At 41.6% G+C, this 19,181-nt stretch overlaps 1 protein-coding gene across 2 annotated transcripts in view; it reads left to right on the top strand.

The window, feature by feature from the left end:
* The first annotated feature begins 4,987 nt into the window (after window positions 1–4,987).
* Window positions 4,988–19,181, top strand: part of LOC146650514 (mitogen-activated protein kinase kinase kinase kinase 4-like) — a 104,440-nt gene continuing 90,246 nt past the window's right edge. Inside the window, exons 1-2 of one of the 2 annotated variants that reach the window (XM_085384919.1) lie at window positions 4,988–5,265; window positions 5,528–5,593. In XM_085384919.1, coding sequence (XP_085241045.1) covers window positions 5,209–5,265; window positions 5,528–5,593 — 123 coding nt within the window. In that variant the 5' untranslated portion in view covers window positions 4,988–5,208. The remainder of the gene's footprint in view (window positions 5,266–5,527; window positions 5,594–19,181) is intronic. The other variant, XM_085384917.1, reaches the window with a different exon arrangement.

A 19,181-nucleotide genomic window follows, 5' to 3' on the forward strand; every position in this document is an offset into this window, starting at 1 on the left:
TTGCAAAAGCATCATGACAGCACTGCCATCTGATAAACAGCATCGTTTACAACCACACAAATAACCACAGTATGCACACAGATTTTGGTATTTTTAAGAGATGTGGATGAACTTCATATTGAGTCTTTCTCTTGTGCCATGTTCAGGACAAAGGGATCAAAAGTGCACATAAGAAACATCATACAGAGACTGAACACACACATAGTGATTCCTTTAAAGGAAAAGAAAAGTGCAGCATTTTAGAAGAAAATTAGCTGTTCCCCCTGTTCTCTGTCAGAAAACATAAATATGCTTAGCCTAGTGATATTTGTCCAGATATGTAATTTCTGCCTCCTGTTTTCTAGGTTCAAAGAGCACGAGGTGTTTTTTCTTCCCACCCCGGCCATCTTTTTCATTCATACACCAACAGGCCTTTAGTGGTGGGAAGCCATACTAGCATTGCCAACAGTTACATGTCCTGCTTCAGGTAATCAATGGGACTGAGGCCTAGGCTGAGGTAAAACTAGTTACTGTCAATCCTGCTTTTACCATTGAATGCAACGAAATGGCAAATCTTGCAAATTCAAATTCATCGACATGCTGACATGCAGTTACACATCACGACTTCAACGGCACAGAGGATGAAGGAGGAAGCTGTGGTAGATCAAACACAAGCAGAGTGTTAGCTCAGTGTTCGACCCATCCGGGTTATGGTTAGGTTTAGGGTAGGAGTCAGGGTTAGGCATTCATCTTTGATTATTAGGGTTAGGGTAGGGAAAGCATTATGCCAGTGGGAGGTCCCCACAAAGATAGCAAACCAGACATTTGTGTGTGCCATTATGTACATAAAGTGTAACAGACCAGTTTAAAAATATCAGTGTGATGAGTGGTGTTAAAGATATTTAATAGCTAACGCTCCGTGAATGGACTCATGGTTATGCCTCACCCTATAATAAAACTTGGAAAACCTGCTTATTACAATTGCAATTTGTTCTTACTCTTATTCTCATCTTATAAACCATTTTTACTTTCTGAACAGTTAAAACTGTTCAGGCTAAAACTTAGATCTTTTAAAAAGCGACATACACACAAAAGGAAAATATCAGGATCAAAGCCTTTTCTGTAATCCAGCTCTTAGTCCCTGTTTGACCTGATTAACAGCCACAGTTGTTGAGTCACTGTGTGTGAGTACCATCCGATGACATTAGAAATACAAACATGAATGTCCAGTGACAAAAGCCACTTCCTCCACCTCCAAGGTGTGGATCAGTGGCAGTGGGTGTGTTTGTCACAGGGATTAAATGGTATTGTTTGTTATTTCAGGTTCAGCCCGGTCGTGCGCGTCGTTAGAAACTTCTCCTTCTGACTTCCCCTTCCACGGCGCTGTTTTTGATTTCATCATTATGTTGGGTAGCAAGACATAACTCAGATACAGATGATACAGATGAGTAACCTGACACATGGAAAATTACCTTGTGAGAAGAGATTGCTAAAAAAAAAAGCCCACAGACACACGTCTTTGATGCGATCTGACAAGCTCTTTGGTGAAGAACCATCTGAGATAAACATGCATTATGAAAATCTAAGAGAGAAAGCCGAAAAGAAAATACTTGCAAATGGGCAAACACTGAGGAGCCGAGCTTCAGCAAACACTGAGCGGTGCCCTCCATGAGTCACTCTGGGCAGGCTCATGAAGAGTCTGAGTATATTTTCCAGGTCTAGAATAAACTAAGCAGCCTAATTTACATGTCCAGCCTGGAATCTCCAAAATATCCCTTCTATAGATAACACATGAAAGCAGGGCACACCCAGCGGTTGATACTTTGATGTCTTTGGGTCATCCCCCTTCATCACCTTCAAAGGAAAGACTCAATCAAGCGGGCAAGACCATAAGTTTTAGGGCACAGTGCAAAATTATTTTTATCCCCAACAGGATGTGAAACAGCAGCTCATATGACCCAATTCTTGCCTTCTGATGTCTTCATACTTTGTCCTTGCTACTCCATTATGTTCCTTCCCATGTAGTCCTTTCCCCCCCAAATGTAATTGTTGTAAAAATCTGTGAATCTCATTTTCTTATAATGATGCAATCAAAGTTGTGTTTTTTGCTTTTTTATTTAAAGTGCCCCTTTTCACAATGGAAAACATGATACTGAAGGTATGTTTGTATATGTTAACTTGTACTCCAGATTCCTGTGGTTTAGTTTCATGTGGGCTAACTGATGTTCTTTTTTTCTTTGTTTTCCTTTTTTTTTTTTGGTGTACGTGGATTGACAGTTCAAAGTGAGCGAGGCAAAACTTTAGCATCTGGATTACCAGAGAAATGTAAAACTGTAGCATAGGGATGGACATGGATATAGAAAAGAGAACAAAAATAACAAACAAACAGACAAAGTGAATTTGCTGCAGAAAACAGACTGGGGACAAATTGCAGAACAAGAATCAGGAAACTGAACTGACTGACTGAAGAGCTGCTGATGGATAAAAACAACAGATGTAAATAGAGTGCTGCAATTTAAAAATACAAAAAGTTTGAATTGTCTCATCCAAACTTGCAAATAAAATTGTCATTATTGGGACATTATTGGGTTTTATGGCTCGTGAAGACACAACAGTGCATCTACCAAGTTTTGTCATTAAGTTTCAGCCTACTAGTGTGTTCTTCCAAGTGCTAAATGGTAATACTTATAATTATTTATCATATATAACTTATAATGAGTGAATGTGTAAATGTGCTGTGTTGGATTGACATCTAGTCATTTTTCAGGCCATTTGACTACAGTGAACTCTCTGCCTTGTTCATGAAATCAGTTAGACCATCTGGGCTTTGTGACATAGCACATTATCCCACTGGAAGCAGCCCTCAGAGGAGTACATGGTGGTAAAAAGTGGATGGACATGATCACCAATAATACTCAGACAGGTCATCACCTTTAAACGATGCTCTCCTGGTATTAAGGGGCCAAAAGTGTGCAAAGAGAATATCCTCCACACCATTAGACCATCATCTGCTTCCTTTTCTGATGACCTCAAAGCAGGATGGATCCATGGTTTCATGTTGTTTACACCCACCATCCAAATGTCACAGCAGAAATTAAAACTAACCTGGCTACATTTTTGTTTTGGTGTAGCCTCAGTTTCCTGTTCTTAGCTGGCAAGAGTGGCACCAAGTGCGGCCTTCTGCTGCTGTAGCCCATCTCCTTCAAGGTTTGACGTCTTGTGCATTCAGAGATGCTCTTCTGCATACACTGATTGTGGTGGGTGGTTGTTTGAGTTAATTTTGCTTTACTATTAGCTTGAAGCAGTCCAACCACTCACCACCAGCAGTGCATTTTCACCCAGAGAACTACCACAAACAGGATATTTTTCTCTTTATTGTCTCTAGTGCATTTTTCATGGTAATATCAATTGTTGAGTTGACCCATTTCAGCCTGGACTGAAGCCGTAAACCAGCAGACCTTTACTTCAGACATTAGTATCCACATCACATCCAGCATTAGTCTAGAGGGATGCTGGAGAACAAATTATACAACATGACTTGTAAAAGAGGATGCTGATATCATCGTGATGTGATATGTTATCAGTATGCAGCTAACAAGCGACATGGCTGCTGACAGGTACTGTAAGAGGGATGGCAGCAGGAAATAATGCAGCTCGTCTGCAGAGCAGTGACAGCAGTACTGAAATATTTATCACTGTTTCCATTTCACATGCTCTAATTGTCCTGTATCCCTGTCTGAGAAATGGGAGGATACAAACAAAAGCTGGAAGAAAAGAAGAAAGTAGGAAAACTGTTTGCGTGAAGGCAATAAACTACTAAATGAAACAGGACTTCCCAATAGGTACGCATTTACAATTACTTACATTGTAACTACTGACTAGATTTGTCATTTATCTGATTGCTCTGATTAGTTGTTGCTTTTCGCACAAGGGTCCAAAAAGCTATGTTTTGCATGACGGACTACTGGCAGCTAGGACTGTGCCTTAACCCATAATAGTCATTGATGACGTGTTAATATTGGCCCTTTTTATAAACAGTGTCAAAGGGGAGTTAGTAGGTTCTGTGTAACAAACTATCTGGTTGATGCCAGAGAGATAGTTTCCCTTTAAACATCTTACATGGTTAGATTTCAATTATTGCTCAAGTCATGTTACAACTATAACCCCATCTTTGTTGAGAGGACAAAGTAGCCAGAAGCAATATAAATATGCAGGATGGGGCTATGTCTGCTTAAATGGACTTAAATGGACTAACCATGTGTGATTAGTTTGTGTCTACTGACTTGATAGCTTCGCGCTAGCTTCTGCACAGCAATAACGGTTATCAGCCATGCTAGTATCAACTGCATCCTCATTCTAGCAATCTTGAATATACACAAGAGTTATTTTAGTTTTGTATTTTCTAGTTATTTTTATTTAATTTGAATTTTGGTTTTTATTTGGTTGGTATCAGTGAGTTTCCAGAGTAGATTTCTTGCTTAGTTTTTATTGTTTAAAAATGTTTCTGTTTTATTTTGTTTTGTTTTATAACAATTTAAGTATTATTGCATGCAATGCATATGTCAGAAGCTAAACTAACAACTAAAATGTTTTTTCACATCTAGTTTTTTCTCAGGAGGTGCACGTCGGATTTACGAGGAGGCATATGGTGCAAGGTTAAAAGGCATTTCCATTTACGTTGTAAGTCACCACGGCATTTCCTGCAGAGATTTAAATCAGGCAGTGCTCCAGCGCTAATGTTTAATAAGGTGGGCGTGGTGAAGAAGAAATAAGTAATCCTAAGAGGTGGGTTGTGTTTGTAACTGCTATATATTGTTGAACCACTTGTGTGAATGCGCATGTGCAGAAATACTTCGGGGTGGTGAGGAGGGGGTGACTTTGGTTCCAGGCCCCAGAAAATCTAGTGCTGTCCCTGGGATAAAGGGGCGGGGAATGAGGAGAAAGAGAGGCAGAGAGACATAGGGACTGACTGCGAGAGAGAGGGCGGAGAATAGAGAGAGAGAGAGAGAGAGAGCGAGCGAGCGCAGCGGTCCGGCACTTGGTCGGTATGTAGCAGCAGCAGCGGAGCTTCTGTCTGGGACTATAGCGAGAAAAAAACGCGCCTTGGGTTGAAAATATTAGTAAGGGGATTAAAATTAAAACTACCCGAGGATGAGACACACGCCGTCCGCCTGAAGGAGACTAAAACACGCCGTTATTCCGCTAATTTACCACCTTTTTTAAACGAAAATGGCGAACGACTCTCCGGCTAAAAGTCTGGTGGACATAGACCTGGCATCCCTGAGGGTGAGTGTGCTTCACAGTGACATTTTCACGCTCGCGTTTACCCTCTTTCTCCCTCAGATTTTTTTTAACAAAAAAATACAATCACACAGCGAGGCAGTGCTGTTGTTGACACAGCCCTACGGCAGCTTTTCTTTGTCTATATCCGCTGGCATGAGAAGCGAACCGGGCGCAGCCGGCTCCTGCATCGAACGAACCCGCTTGTAATTGCTACGGGGAATCAATTAATCCGCTTCTGCGGTTTGTCTTTTTCTTTTAAATCCAGGATCCTGCTGGGATTTTCGAGCTGGTGGAAGTGGTCGGAAATGGTACATATGGACAAGTCTACAAGGTTGGTCTGAGCCTCCATCTCTCTCAGTGTGTGTGTGTGTGTGTGTGTGTGTGTGTGTGTGTGTGTGTGTGTGTGTGTGTGTTTAAGCACCATCTGAGAACAAACTGGCGGCGGAAACTGGAGCACAAACATGCATTTATGTTTTTTTCCTCTCTCACGGTCTCAGAAACACGTTTTTATAACATTACCCCCTCCCCTCCTTCACTTGGGACCAGTGCGGTCTGGACTGGATTATCTCTGATAGCGTTTTGACCTCTCTCTCTGCTTTACATCCATTTATTTATTTTAATTATTTCATCTTAATGTTATTCAACGATGCTAACATCATCCCGGTAACGTTAGGCCTATTTTGGTCCTGAAGAGATCCCTCCTCCCTCTTCTCCTCCTCTCCTCATCCACACCCCAGTGAAATATTCCTTGCACAGTGCACGCGTTGCCTCGCACTGACAGGGCCGACCCAATCCGTGCATGACAGGCTTCACCACGCTGACCGACTTGTGCGCCATTGGGTGGGCGGTGTTTCATTGCGCATTTGTGCACACCGTTGCCCGGCAGGCCTTTCTGCTGGAGCGGCCCTGTGCTGCATTAATGGGAGGGGGGAGGAGGTAGGCCTGTTCATCCCATCACACTTAGCGGAAAAGGCATTTGACGGAGACCTGGTACTCTTGCAGCCCAGTTTTCCACATCCATAGCCTGGCAGAGATGAGCAGCAGAGCAGCGACATCACCCTGTTGTTGTTATTTGGCAAAGCTGAGAGCACAGGGGAAAAAAGGAGGAATGGGTTACAGCTGATTGGTCTGCCAGAGCTTCTGTTGAGCTGGCTGCTGGAAAATAGCGTCTCACACACATGCAGCTTTGTATCATATAAAGCTTTTGCATTTCTGAATGTTGCTGTGGTTTGTTTTCAAAATATGTCACATGAATATCATGTAAAACACAAAGCAGGTAAGGCTTGGATGGCTGTGACCCGCAGTCATTTGCAACATCTGACACTTGTGTAGCACAAATTGCAAGTCAAATCTGCAATCCACTCTTATGTTCCTGAAGCTAGAAAATAGTCCCCGTATGTGTATGTTTGTGCGTTTTTTTTCCTTCCCCCTTCTGTGATGCATTCTAGCAATGGCATTGGCCCAGCCCAAATCCTTTTGGAATAACTCCAACTGAATTTCACTGAACAACAAACACCTTGACTGAGATTTGTGGTGCACATTTTCTCTCCACCAGGTTTTTTTGTAGGATTAATTGAAACTGACTTTAGGTTTTGTCGAGCTCTTTTCACATGTGAACACACATGACATTGTCTGAAGTTGTTCTTTCTTACATGTCGCACACAGTGGGAGGAGTGCGTGCCGGTGCTGTGTTTTCAGTGCTGCAAGTACACCGTTAATTTAAGTGTGTTACCTCTCTGGTACGTGCAGGAGGCATGACTTTACTTGCTAGCTGTGAACAAACCAGTCTTATCACATGAACTGTTCTTAAATCTGCGCATCTGGACGTCACACAGATTTTAGAGTAGAGAACTAGGAGGTTATAGTCTGATGGGTGAATGTCTGGGAAAAGTTCGGGGCTGCTATGCATAAGGTAAGCTAGGCAGGGGTTTAATACAGTCAGCTAGCTTAATCAGCTCTTACTAAGCATTAAATCGTGATTTAATTTGGATGACAGAATTGTTTTTGGACAGTACACAGAGGGAGGGGGTAATTCCGCCATTTAAGTATGACTGCAGCTGTCAGCCAGTGTTTTTGAACTGGATAGCAGCAAGATCTCGAATGACAAAACTACATTTTTAGTGTTTGCCTTTATTTTGGTGCCCAAAAAGACTTTAAGAAAGAGTTACATCAGCCTCATAATATGTTTAGTACTGTTGTTATGGAGGTTGTAACATGTTCTAGAAATCGTGACATGAAGAAGATTGAAAATAGATTAAAGTTATACATAAATATGTTCTCCAATCGTAGACAGTATAAAAAATGGAGGTTGCCTCCCTATCGCAAAAATGAAGTCGCTGCGTAAGTGCCTTAAACCTGCAAGGCCCACTATATGGCGATAGCTGTGGTTGCAAAAAAGGACTTCTGGTCCTGTAGATGTCTGCGGGAAAATATCTTTTTACTTGACCTCCATAAATGTTTCTGAATTTATGGGCTCAGTCACTCATTTCAAATTGAATAAGTCTATTTTATAACTCTTGGTCAAGCCTGTGTTTTAAAATTAAGGACTCCCTGCTCATTGGCTATAAGTTGTCAGTCACTAGCCACTCGGCTACTAAGATAAAGAAATGCTTATCTCAAGGCTTCAGTTGGAACCTCAGAATCTAGTGGGTGACATTATTGTAGCCACGTCCATCTTTTATACTGTCCACACCACCTAGTGGTCCTGCAATCCTGAAGTGGATAAGTAGAAAAAAAGAATGGATGGATATATGCTATGTTGTTTATCTCTAGCTGGTTAACATGCTCCATATGGTAGAAATGGTATGAGATCATGTTAAAGCCTCGATAGAGTCCATCTGGAACAGTTACTGTGGACAAAGATTTGCTTTGGCTCTGCTAATGAATACAGTCCTAAAGTGTGAATCGAGACCCATAATAAAGGTTTCTTAAGCCTGATTTTAATAAAATATAATATTCCCATATATTTATATATTGTCAATTTTCATTTATCGGCCATCATAAATGTCAATAAGGTCACATCAGCAAAAGGCTAATATCACCCAATAATATTGGCTGGGCAGTCTTAGGACTGGCAGTCCAGTCTTATGCAAGCATATTTTGTGAGCTTATGTTCGTCTGACCTCTCGTATTTACACATGTACGTTAGGCATCGGTGTTCACAGTAGAGTACAAGGCTCTACTGCATCTTTGCTTTTGGGGATTACACAAGTCACTGGCAGCACCGAGCGATTCCTCTTATTGAGAGGAGCGTCACTTTGAATTTCTAGTCGTGGATGGCGAGGCCGGCCCTGAGGCGAGCCTCTATAAATGCACGCTCGGTGTGTGCAGCGAAATTTCTCCTTGTAATTATACACAGTGGGTGTGTTTGTTTGGCTGTTTTTGTTTTTTCGGTGCTGCAAGAAAAACAAGACTGAATGAGATCTCGATTTACTTTGAATTATTATTTTTTTGTTTGTTTCTTTGTGGTTGGCGGGGAGTGGAAGGCGACGGTGGCTGTAAACGTTTCATTAGAGCAGGGGACAAGTGGTTTTGGAAATGCTCTGATGCACCGAAGCACAAATTAACCTTGACATTTTGAGTTTAGTTCCTCAGGATTCAATGAATCATAATTACGTGTGCCAACCAGGGTTTGAGTGAAGCTGAGGCTTTTTTCCCTGTGCTTGTCTGTGCCGCCTGCCTCGCTAACATCTGACCCAAAAACCTATGTGTGTGCCTGTGTGTGTTTGGGTCTGCACATGTGCACTTGATCCTCCACACTTGGCGATTGGTCAGGTTTCCCAGGCTGGCGAGTAGCTGCAGAGCATGACAGAGTGAGGAGTGTTGCAGCTGTGTGCACCGACAACAGCTGTTGGGACAGAGAAATAAAAACAGGAGAGGGAGTAGAGCGGTTGGGGAGAGAAAGACAGAAAAGATGAAATACGCAAGAGAGAAGATTTCACCATTGAGGTACCAGTGTTTTAATTTGCTTGTAGAAAATAAAGACGAGGGCCTCAGTGCATCATTCACACCGCTGTGCAAGCCACGTATTAAATTGAACATTCCAGACGACAAGTTTGCCTCCACGCGACGGGGTTTCGAGTTTAGCGTAATGTGTAGGTTTCACTGGATTTCTTTGAAATGAAAAGCTGAAACATCTGCAGAAAACATGAAAAGAAACAAATGAATATGCAGAGGTCACAGTGTTTCTGTTTCCATTTAAACAGTGGGAGGTGAGGGAAAAGTTCAATCAAAGTTGAAGAGAGGGGCTGGAGGAAATTTTAAAACTCCGGTGTAAGGCTGCACTCAGCATGTGGGGCTGGGAATCCCCCTCTCTCTGAGGAAATGGTTTAACCCATTTATGACTTTCTGAGCTTTGAGTCTCGCTGCGCTTCTTTCCTTTACTCACTGTTTCAGGCTCACCGGCTCACTCCGTATTACAAAGTTGTAACAAAGTATCTGAGTCGAGTAAACGAATAAGCTTTTTGGCTTTACTCCCCAAAGATGAAGCTTGTTACCTCATTTGTAGAGTGAATGGAAATTTGTGAGGAAGCAGTGAAACAGCGGAAGTCATCAGCATAGTGAGGAGAAGTTAATGGCTGTGCTCTGATGGCTAGATTAGAAAAACCACAGCCCTGTTCCTGTTGTTCTGTCATGTATCCACACGATGTATATCAGAGGTTTCAGATTTATAAAAATTCTGCAATAATATGAGATTTAAAGTGGAGTAGGAGACCACACTGTGGATCATGTTCAGCTTATTATCAACATGCTAGAGGGAGTACAAAATATCAGTTGAAATAACATAATTTCCACAAATGTGGAAAGCCTGGAAATATCCAGTTTTTACATGAGCAATTAGAATTTATACTCTTTAAGGCCTTTACACACCCTTAAGTATTTATTAAAAAGTACAGATGGGCCACAAGATTAAAATGCCCGACAGGCACAGTGGGTAACTTGGCTCATCTTGTTATGGTGCCGTGTTCTGCTGGGAAACCTGGCATTCATGCAGGTGCCACCTTAAGTCATAAATCAAAAAGCAAATTAAACACCCCGCCTCAGTGTGCCTCAAAAATACTGCAAAAACTGCAGGAGGTATACACCATGCAAATGGAGCAGGATACGCTGGGACAAGCCTGATCCATGGAAGACCCGCCCAGCATCCCAACCTCAGAGGATCCAGTGCCCATGAGCCTGGTGTCAGCAGACAGCACAGGATGGATCACCACCACCTCGATGGGTCAGAGCTTATTTAAAGGCATTTAGGGGACCTGCACACTGTTGGACAGGTGTGAGTTAAAAAAAAAAGTATTTATTTATTTTTTTTATTTTAATTTTTTATTGTTGTGGCTGATCATTGGAAAATGAGTGAAAACCTAAGGTAATTAGACTTTTATGTTAAAAAAAGACTTGAACTCTAAGGCTACGTTCACACTGCAGGCGAAAGCGCATCAAATCCGATTTTTTGACCCTATGCGACCCATATCCGATCATGCTATGACAGTGTGAACGGCGCAAATCCGATATTTTCAAATCCGATCTGGGTCACTTTCGTATGTGGTACTGAATCCGATACATATCCGATGTTTTAGAAAGCGACTGCTGTTTGAACGGTCAAGTCGCATTAAATCCGCCTTTTACGTCACCGACACAAGACTGAAGCCAATTATCAGCGCCAGAGAAGCGCCCGAGAAGACATCGCGAACGCTTCCTGGCCATCCAGTGTGGATGTCAGTGAAACTGTTGGGAAGACAACGTAAACATTTTATTTGTACTGTATAATCTGCAGATTCTGACAGAAATCTACAGCTATCCTTTGAAGCACCGCTCCTCTCTTAAACAGCAATAAGGATCATTATTAGGTTATTTACATTATTATGTAAATAACAAAATAACTTAAAGCAAAAATTGGGAAACGTGAAGACCGAAGTCTTTATATTAAGGGCCATCAGTCAAACAATACTGTTGCTCTGGGTCTAAACAGAGCGCGTTGTGTGTGACATCTTCTTTTGCGCATGCGGGCCGCTTTGAGCGTTCACACTAGAGAGCGTTTGCTGTCGCATTTTATTTGTAGTGTGAACGAGCAGACAAAAAAATCGGATTTGATCAAAAAATCGGAATTGAGCATTAAGACCTGCAGTGTGAACGTAGCCTAAGTGAATGACTAGAAAGAGATGTGAATAAAATGAAAGCCAGATTGCACAGCAGGCTGTTCTCCTCGTATCAGAGGTGGAATATGTACCGCCTCACCCTGGTGCAGTGTTTTGTAATCATCGTTCTCTAACCTGCCATTTCAGTGGTATGTGAGGATTTTATCTGTAGTGCTTCCAATATATAGTGTACCAGTGGAACTCCAGTGCCAGATATTCTGTGCAGCTAACAAGACCAAGTGTTCCCTGTATTCTGTTTTTGGACGTAGAAGCATCAGCACTACGATTCTCGATTTCACCTGCATCTCATGACCACGTTATGGGGAAAGATGAAACGCATTTAAAGTTATAACATTGATTTATTCCCCAGTAGGAACCATCATGAATGCTGCTACTTGTTTATAATTTGGTTTATTTCACAGGAAGCCAGTGAAAAGAACCAAGTGTAGATGTGATAACACCTTTAGATCTGATTAAATGTTAGGTTGCAACAATTTTAACAGCTGCAAAAATCAATCCTTTTTTTGATTTGTTGCATTTTGATAATAAATCTCTCTCTGAAGTTTAAGGTAATGCCTGCAAAATGTGCAATACTGTGATATAAAACACTAAATCATCTCACGGCTGAAAGTAAAACAAAAAATCTGTTTAGATAGAACAGATAATAAACCTCCTGTCAAAGCAGTTTCACTTCTTGTGCAAGTCTTCATCCTGACTTTCTAACAGGAAAGATGCTTGTTTTTCTCCTTGCTGATAAAGTGAAGCTGGGTGTGGCTCTCTATCAGCTGCCTGTCATCTGCTGGGTAGAGCACCATTACTGCAAGTGTCTCAGAGGAGATGCACCTCAGCGTATGACTGAATGCATAGCTGATCTGTCAGATACATGGACGTCTAAGTACTCAGGCTCTGTTTCAGGTTTCCTTCAACCTGCTGCAAGTCTACATCAGCATCTGCATCTTCCACGAGGTTCAGTTTGTTTCAATGAAGTGACTGCAGTGCTGTTTTTGAATATTAAATATTGCCCCACTGCTTTTAGTAATGCCCACAGCTGCAGAACAATTGGATTTTCCTTAAATGTTTTTAAAGTAATTGGTAAATGGCCTGTATTTGTATAGCGCTTTTACTAGTCCCTAAGGACCCCAAAGCGCTTTACACGTCCAGTCATCCACCCATTCACACACTGGTGATGGCAAGCTACATTGTAGCCACAGCTGCCCTGGGGCGTACTGACAGAGGCGAGGCTGCCGAACACTGGCACCACCGGGCCCTCTGACCACCACCAGTAGGCAACGGGTAAAGTGTCTTGCCCAAGGACACAACGACTGAGACTGTCCAAGCCGGGGCTCGAACCGGCAACCTTCCGATTACAAGGCGAACTCCCAACTCTTGAGCCACGATCGCCCCAATCATTAAAAACACCCAGTTCATTTGAATCACCATACCTGATAGGTAGCTGGTGTATCTGGCTTTTTCTGTGACTGAAATAATATCATGAATCTTGACTTGTAGTATCCAGTAGTAGGGCTGTGCGATATGACCAAAATCTCATATCCCAATATAAGACATCTATCGTCCAATAACGATATAAATCACAAAAATTCTACATTTTCTGTAAATTCTGTGAATCTCGGGCAGCTCGACTTGCGGGAAGTGTTTCCAGCTGGGCGTCATGTACCTGGAGACGAGTGTTTTAACCGATGCATGAAACGATACATTTTTAGACATAAGTTGTAACGGCCGCCGTTTTCTTTGTGAGTATTTATTACACAGCGTGCTGCGGGGAAAAGCCTGTTCTAACGTTTGGTTAGAACGCTAAGGTTTATTTTTTTTGCTTCTCATCCATAAATACTCGGCATAATCTTTCACGTGATTCAGTTTATTTTGAAAAGTCTCAACAGGATCTTGAGCTTTATCGTGAAAGGTTTATGTGGAAAATAAGCGGACGGCCGATGGTTTTACTGTCGTTGTTGCTAACGACAACGCATAAAAACAGGCGCTTGTCCGTCCATAGTGTGGTTATATTAAATATAAGAGAAAGAGAGAACTTTAAGAAATTAATATAGCCACTACAGTGACCATCAAAATGATGAAAAAATATTGCCGTAAACAGTTTATTTTGCGACACCACGAAACAAACGATAGCGTAAAATGAAACGATAGACGTTTTTATATCGTCAACCGATATATATCGTTATATCGAACAGCCCTATCCAGTAGTGCTACAAACTAGGACTGTGACTAATGAGTATGCACAGTACTTGACCTACAGTAAATCCACAGATTTGACAAACTGAAACCAAAAATAATTGTGAAAACCTTTACACTGAAAGGCGTGGGAGCAGATCCATCAGCGCTTTGGTGCAACTTCTCCATGAGAAGTTGCAAATAAGTCAAATAATTGACTGACAAAATAATTTTTTATCATCTAACAACTCAACATGATGATTAATCCAAGTGGAAACTTCCACTGTTGTGTGTTTTCGTCACTACAATCTTCAATCTTGACAAAAGCCACTTCCTTAATAAAGGCTGGATGTTTAAATGTGTTAAAAAATAAATATCTACATTTCAGTGACTCAGAATATCCACAGAAATAATGGTGTACGAGCTTAAACCTATTAAAAAAAGATTTCATCAGGAGCACGTTATTATTATTATTATTATTATTACCCACCTCCTAAATTTCTCTTGTTTTATAACTTGTACGGGTAAAGCTATTTATAGCCGGGGCCCCGGCTCTGTAAAGTGGAGGAACTACAAAGCTGTCAGAAGGAATAGGCTCATGCAAAGCCGGCTCACCGGCCTTCCGGCTATTCAAACTGGAATGTTAGTCTTGTCTGCTGCGACCTTTCTCAGCACAGGAAGTGAAGCAGCAAAAGCCTGCCACCTCTCTATGGGGAACTTTCTTTACCGTCAGAGCTGCGCTTATCTGCTGTGACCTTTCCAGACAGAAGAAGTGGAAGCTCTGCCACTGATAGCAGTAACAGGAACCCAACTGTGTCACCGTGTTTCATGGAGAAGTTGCACTAAAGCGCTGATGGAACTGCTCCCGAGCCTTTCAGTGTAAAGGTTTTCACAAAAGTGCTTCAACACATTGCTCAAGCCTGTAGTGCTCGAATCTTTTATAAGTTGTAGGTGACTTTCTCTTTTAGAAGCACTTTTCTTTTTTTTTTTTATTCGACTCAAAGGTGACCCTGCTACTGTTGTTAATGAATCTGTTAGCAGTAGCCAACCGTGCCTGCTAGCTAAAGTTAAGCTAAAAATAAGCCACAAGCCTCAGACAGTATCTGGGTCATGTCTTTGATGCTCGCACTGGTGCGGACTGATGCAGTGACTGTACTGCTTCTGCTGGTGAATCTCCGAGGATCCTTTCATCCATCAGCAGAAAGATTTAGTTTTTTCTTTTGTATTTCAAGAGATTTTGACATGGATGACATTTGCTTCCATTTGTTGCGTTCATTTTTACACCATTGTCACCAGAACAAGATTGGCACTTTTAACTCTGCTGGAGATTGAATCTCTAGTCGCAAGTTTACCTCACTGCTTTTATTGATCTTTATTTTTTTGTGTGTTCTCTTGAGCACAGCATTGATTGCAGTTTAACTGATCATTAAAACCAACAATATAAAAGATGAGATCGCTGCCTGTGCTAAAAAAATTGATTCTTCACAGAATATAAACACAAAGCAATAGATTAAAGTAAAATGCGACCAAAATATAAAAATAAAAGGATTATTTATGTATTTAATGTTATTATATTAATATATATTAAATAGTTTGAAATGTTTTTTCCCTTTCCTCATTTTCTTACATTTATCAGTTGAGAGAACTTCATTGTAAAATATCTAACTAATTTCAGTTCTTTATCATATTAGTTTTTAAAAAAATTTCAAGCACATAACTCATTTGACCTCACAGGATTGGTAACTGCCTTCAGTCAATTTCCTCTTACTTGCTGATACCAGTCAACCATTGTGGCCGATGTGTTGGTTGACCCAAAACTGGAAAACCTTGGCTTGATTACCTCAAGATGGCACGGAGGAGAGAGAGAGAGAATTAGGACTGATCAGGATAAAGAGAAAAAAGTGGCTACACTTGCTGCTGTTCAGCTCTTAGTTACAGTTTTTGAGATGTAATTGTGTATCAGTCCCTTTGTGCTTTTAAGTACATATTTTATGTTTCTGTTAAAAATTTTTTCACAAAGGTTTCTTTTTTCAGGAATTCACCTGAAATTGCTGAAGTGGTGTTATCAGTTAGTCTGGAAAAAAGGATTGTTTGTGTGTGTGGATGCTTTTTAAATCGAGACAAATACCCATCAAAGATGCAATCTTTTGGCCCACGTGGGTCCACAGTGGGCCCCTCTACTGGTTTGAAATTTAGAGCACATCTGGGCGCCGCAGTGTTGGGCAGCCCATTGTGTGGGCTGTCCACATTAAGCAGAGCCCCACAATGGAGCCATGTTCACACTCTTGGTGCGGCACTGTGGTGGGGTAAGCTTTGTATCTGTGTTTTGGCTTTTCGTCCACACGTAAACAGCGTTTTGGATCACTGGAAAAAAAAACCTCCTTCCAACTCCGTTTCTGTGTTTACAGAGATTTCATTTTGCAACATGAAAGGTGTGCAGCTCCAGTAAACATCAGACTCTACCACTTTATTGTTTGTAGGCTTTTGATTGGCCAATATTTCTGCCTGGTTAGGGTCATATTGCCTCCTGTTTCTTTAACTTGCCCTTGACAGTGCTTGATATGGTTTCTTGGCTTTTCATGTGAACAGAGATATTTTTCAAAAAACTTCCATAATTAGGGCATGAGGGGTGTCTACTGGTAAATCCATCATTCCTGAAGTGAGTAACCAAATACACTCAGACTGACATTAATAGACCCATTAGTGGCCTGCCAATGTAAAATATTGCTTTGATTCCTATTTGAATGCCTCTGAGGAGGATTTTTGATATATTAGATGTATTAAACTATATTTAAACTCCCCATTTGTTCCTCTGGCTCAGCTAAATGTCTGAGATGCCACATGTAAATCCAGACAGTAGCATCAGCTGTGTTTGTCTCACTTATGCATGTCTATAAAAACCCATCTTAGTTAACAAATAGCCCTCTTTTATTTTTTTTGTTTTGTGTCTGCTGGCTCCTGGAAAGGTTGTTATATAATACACTCAGCTACAGTGTGTATGCGGTGTTAGGTGGATGGATGCAAGCGTGCAGACAGTGCAAACAGATGGCTTGTCCAGAGCATTAGCTCTGCCTGTGTGCCGTGTCAAACTGTAGATGCTACATTTCCAAAAATGAGCAACAAAAGAAATGAGCCTTTGTATTGTAAATGAGTGCACCGTGGCAGCATTTGGTATGGACCAAAATGTCTGTAGCACTAAAGATTGAAAACTGCCATGTACTGAAATCTGACATGGAGCTACTGGCCAGGCTTAAAGTTCTCTGTAATCACATTTTTATTTTGTAATTAGTTTTGTATAGATATGATAACGTCTCAGAGTGCATCAATTGAAAGTCAGGGTTTGGCAAATCCCCAATTATTATTTTCACTGACGTTCAGCATGGATGAGGACGGACAGTCTCCACGCATGCTATTAACAGGTTGCATCGGGTTCCAGTTAGTACATAAAAAAATAAATCAAAGCATAATTTGAATATTTAAATATAAAAAGATTCCATGTGGGTATGTAAACTCTGAGCTTCAATCTTTATTTAAATATCTCCACCTGTTTGACACGAGGTTTCATCTTTACTTCCTCTTTTTCTTCCTCTTCCTCTTTTTCTTCCTCCTCTGCTCTCCCTTAGTGTAATATGTTTTATTTGCTGATATATATTGCTGCAGTGTTCTGTTACACCTCTGTCTACAGGGGGTTTGAACTTCTTTACCCCTTCTTTAGTTTGTATTATTTTCAGTCAAACTCGAATTGTTGTTCCAGCCTTAAATGTCCGGCTGGATAACCGCTGCTCATCTACCATCACAATGAACACCGGTGTACCACAAGGCTGTGTGATGAGCCCTTTCCTCTACTCCCTCTTCACCCACGACTGCAGACCTGCTGATGGTTCCAACACCATCATTAAGTTTGCAGATGACACCACGGTGATTGGCCTCATCAGTGACAACGATGAGGCCGCCTACAGGGAGGAGGTGGATCGTCTGGCTGAGTGGTGCGACACAAACAACCTGCTGCTTAACACCGAGAAGACCAAGGAGCTCATCGTGGACTACAGGAGGAATGCTGACCCACATCCACCCATCCACATTAAGGGGACGGCTGTGGAGCGTGTGAGCAGCTTCAAGTTCCTGGGAGTCCACATCTCCGAGGATCTCACCTGGACGACCAACTGCTCCAAGCTGGTCAAGAAGGCTCACCAGCGCCTCTTCTTCTTGAGGACTCTGAGGAAGAACCACCTGTCCTCAGACATCCTGGTGAACTTCTATCGCTGCACCATCGAGAGCATCCTGACCAACTGTATAACAGTCTGGTACGGGAACTGCTCTGCCTCGGACCGGAAGGCGTTGCAGAGGGTCATGAAAACTGCCCAGCGCATCGCCGGAGCACCACTTCCTGCCATAAAAGACATCTACAGGAAGCGGTGTCTGAAAAGGGCTGGGAAAATCATCAAAGACCCCAGTCACCCATCACATGGACTCTTCACCCTCCTGCCCTCTGGGAGGCGCCACAGGAGCCTCCGGACTAAGACCACCAGGTACCGGAACAGCTTCTTCCCCACAGCTGTCAGACTCCTGAACTCTGCCTCCTGACATCTGACCCACGTTAACTCATGGACTGAACATACACACCCCCACAATGGACAACTGTACCCTCAAACACAATAATAACATGGACTGAACCACCACTCACAACCACTAGCACTTTATATACCTCTGTAGAAATTATCCACACATCTCACTTACCTTAACTGCACTACTGTATAGCCCTGTGTAAACAATCATTCTGTACATTCGATAATTTTTAATCCTACAACTGTTTACAACTTGCATAGTTCCCATTTCTGTATAGCTGTATATCTCAGATTCTGTAAAGTTATTTATTTCATATTCTGTATAGTTTTTCATATTTATATCCTGTTCATATCCTGTACATAGCTTGTACTCACTACAGCCTGTACATACTTATAGTTATAGAATATTCACAACATACTTCATACCGTGTACATTATAACATACCATAATAGACCCATTTCTGTAATATACTCACATATCTATATTATTGCTAATATATATTGTAATATATCTATATCACTAAAGCACTTCTGGATGGATGCAAACTGCATTTCGTTGCCCTGTACCTGTGCATGTGCAATGACAATAAAGTTGAATTCTATTCTATTCTATTCTAAATAGATAAACATCCACTTAATCTCTTGTATGTGCTTCTCTTGGCCTGTACTGTGTTGTTTCTCTCTCAGCGTTAGAGTCAGTGAGCCTCAGTTTTCCTTACTCTAAGTATCTACGGATGAGAGCGATAAGAAGGCCAAATGTAATTTAAAAGCTGAGGTGGTGCAGTTGTTTGTCAGTGTGAGGAGGCTGTTGTAAGACTTGGAGTGAAGGTGTTTTGAAGTTTATTAGATTGATTAGGTCTCGTTGTGAACAGATATCCCTCTGTGTTTGTTCCTCTGTTCTCAGTTACAGTCACGCTGACACACACGATAGGCACAAGAGTCCATTTTTCTATGATCCAGCCCATAAACTATGTCACATGCCAGGACTGGCAAGTGATGAGATGTTATTAGTAGCCTTGCTTACTTCAGCTTCACCTTG

Source organism: Rhamphochromis longiceps, linkage group LG16 (assembly GCF_057381845.1).
Source record: "Rhamphochromis longiceps isolate RC_006_pf linkage group LG16, R_longiceps_female_GT1.1, whole genome shotgun sequence".
Taxonomy (NCBI): domain Eukaryota; kingdom Metazoa; phylum Chordata; class Actinopteri; order Cichliformes; family Cichlidae; genus Rhamphochromis; species Rhamphochromis longiceps.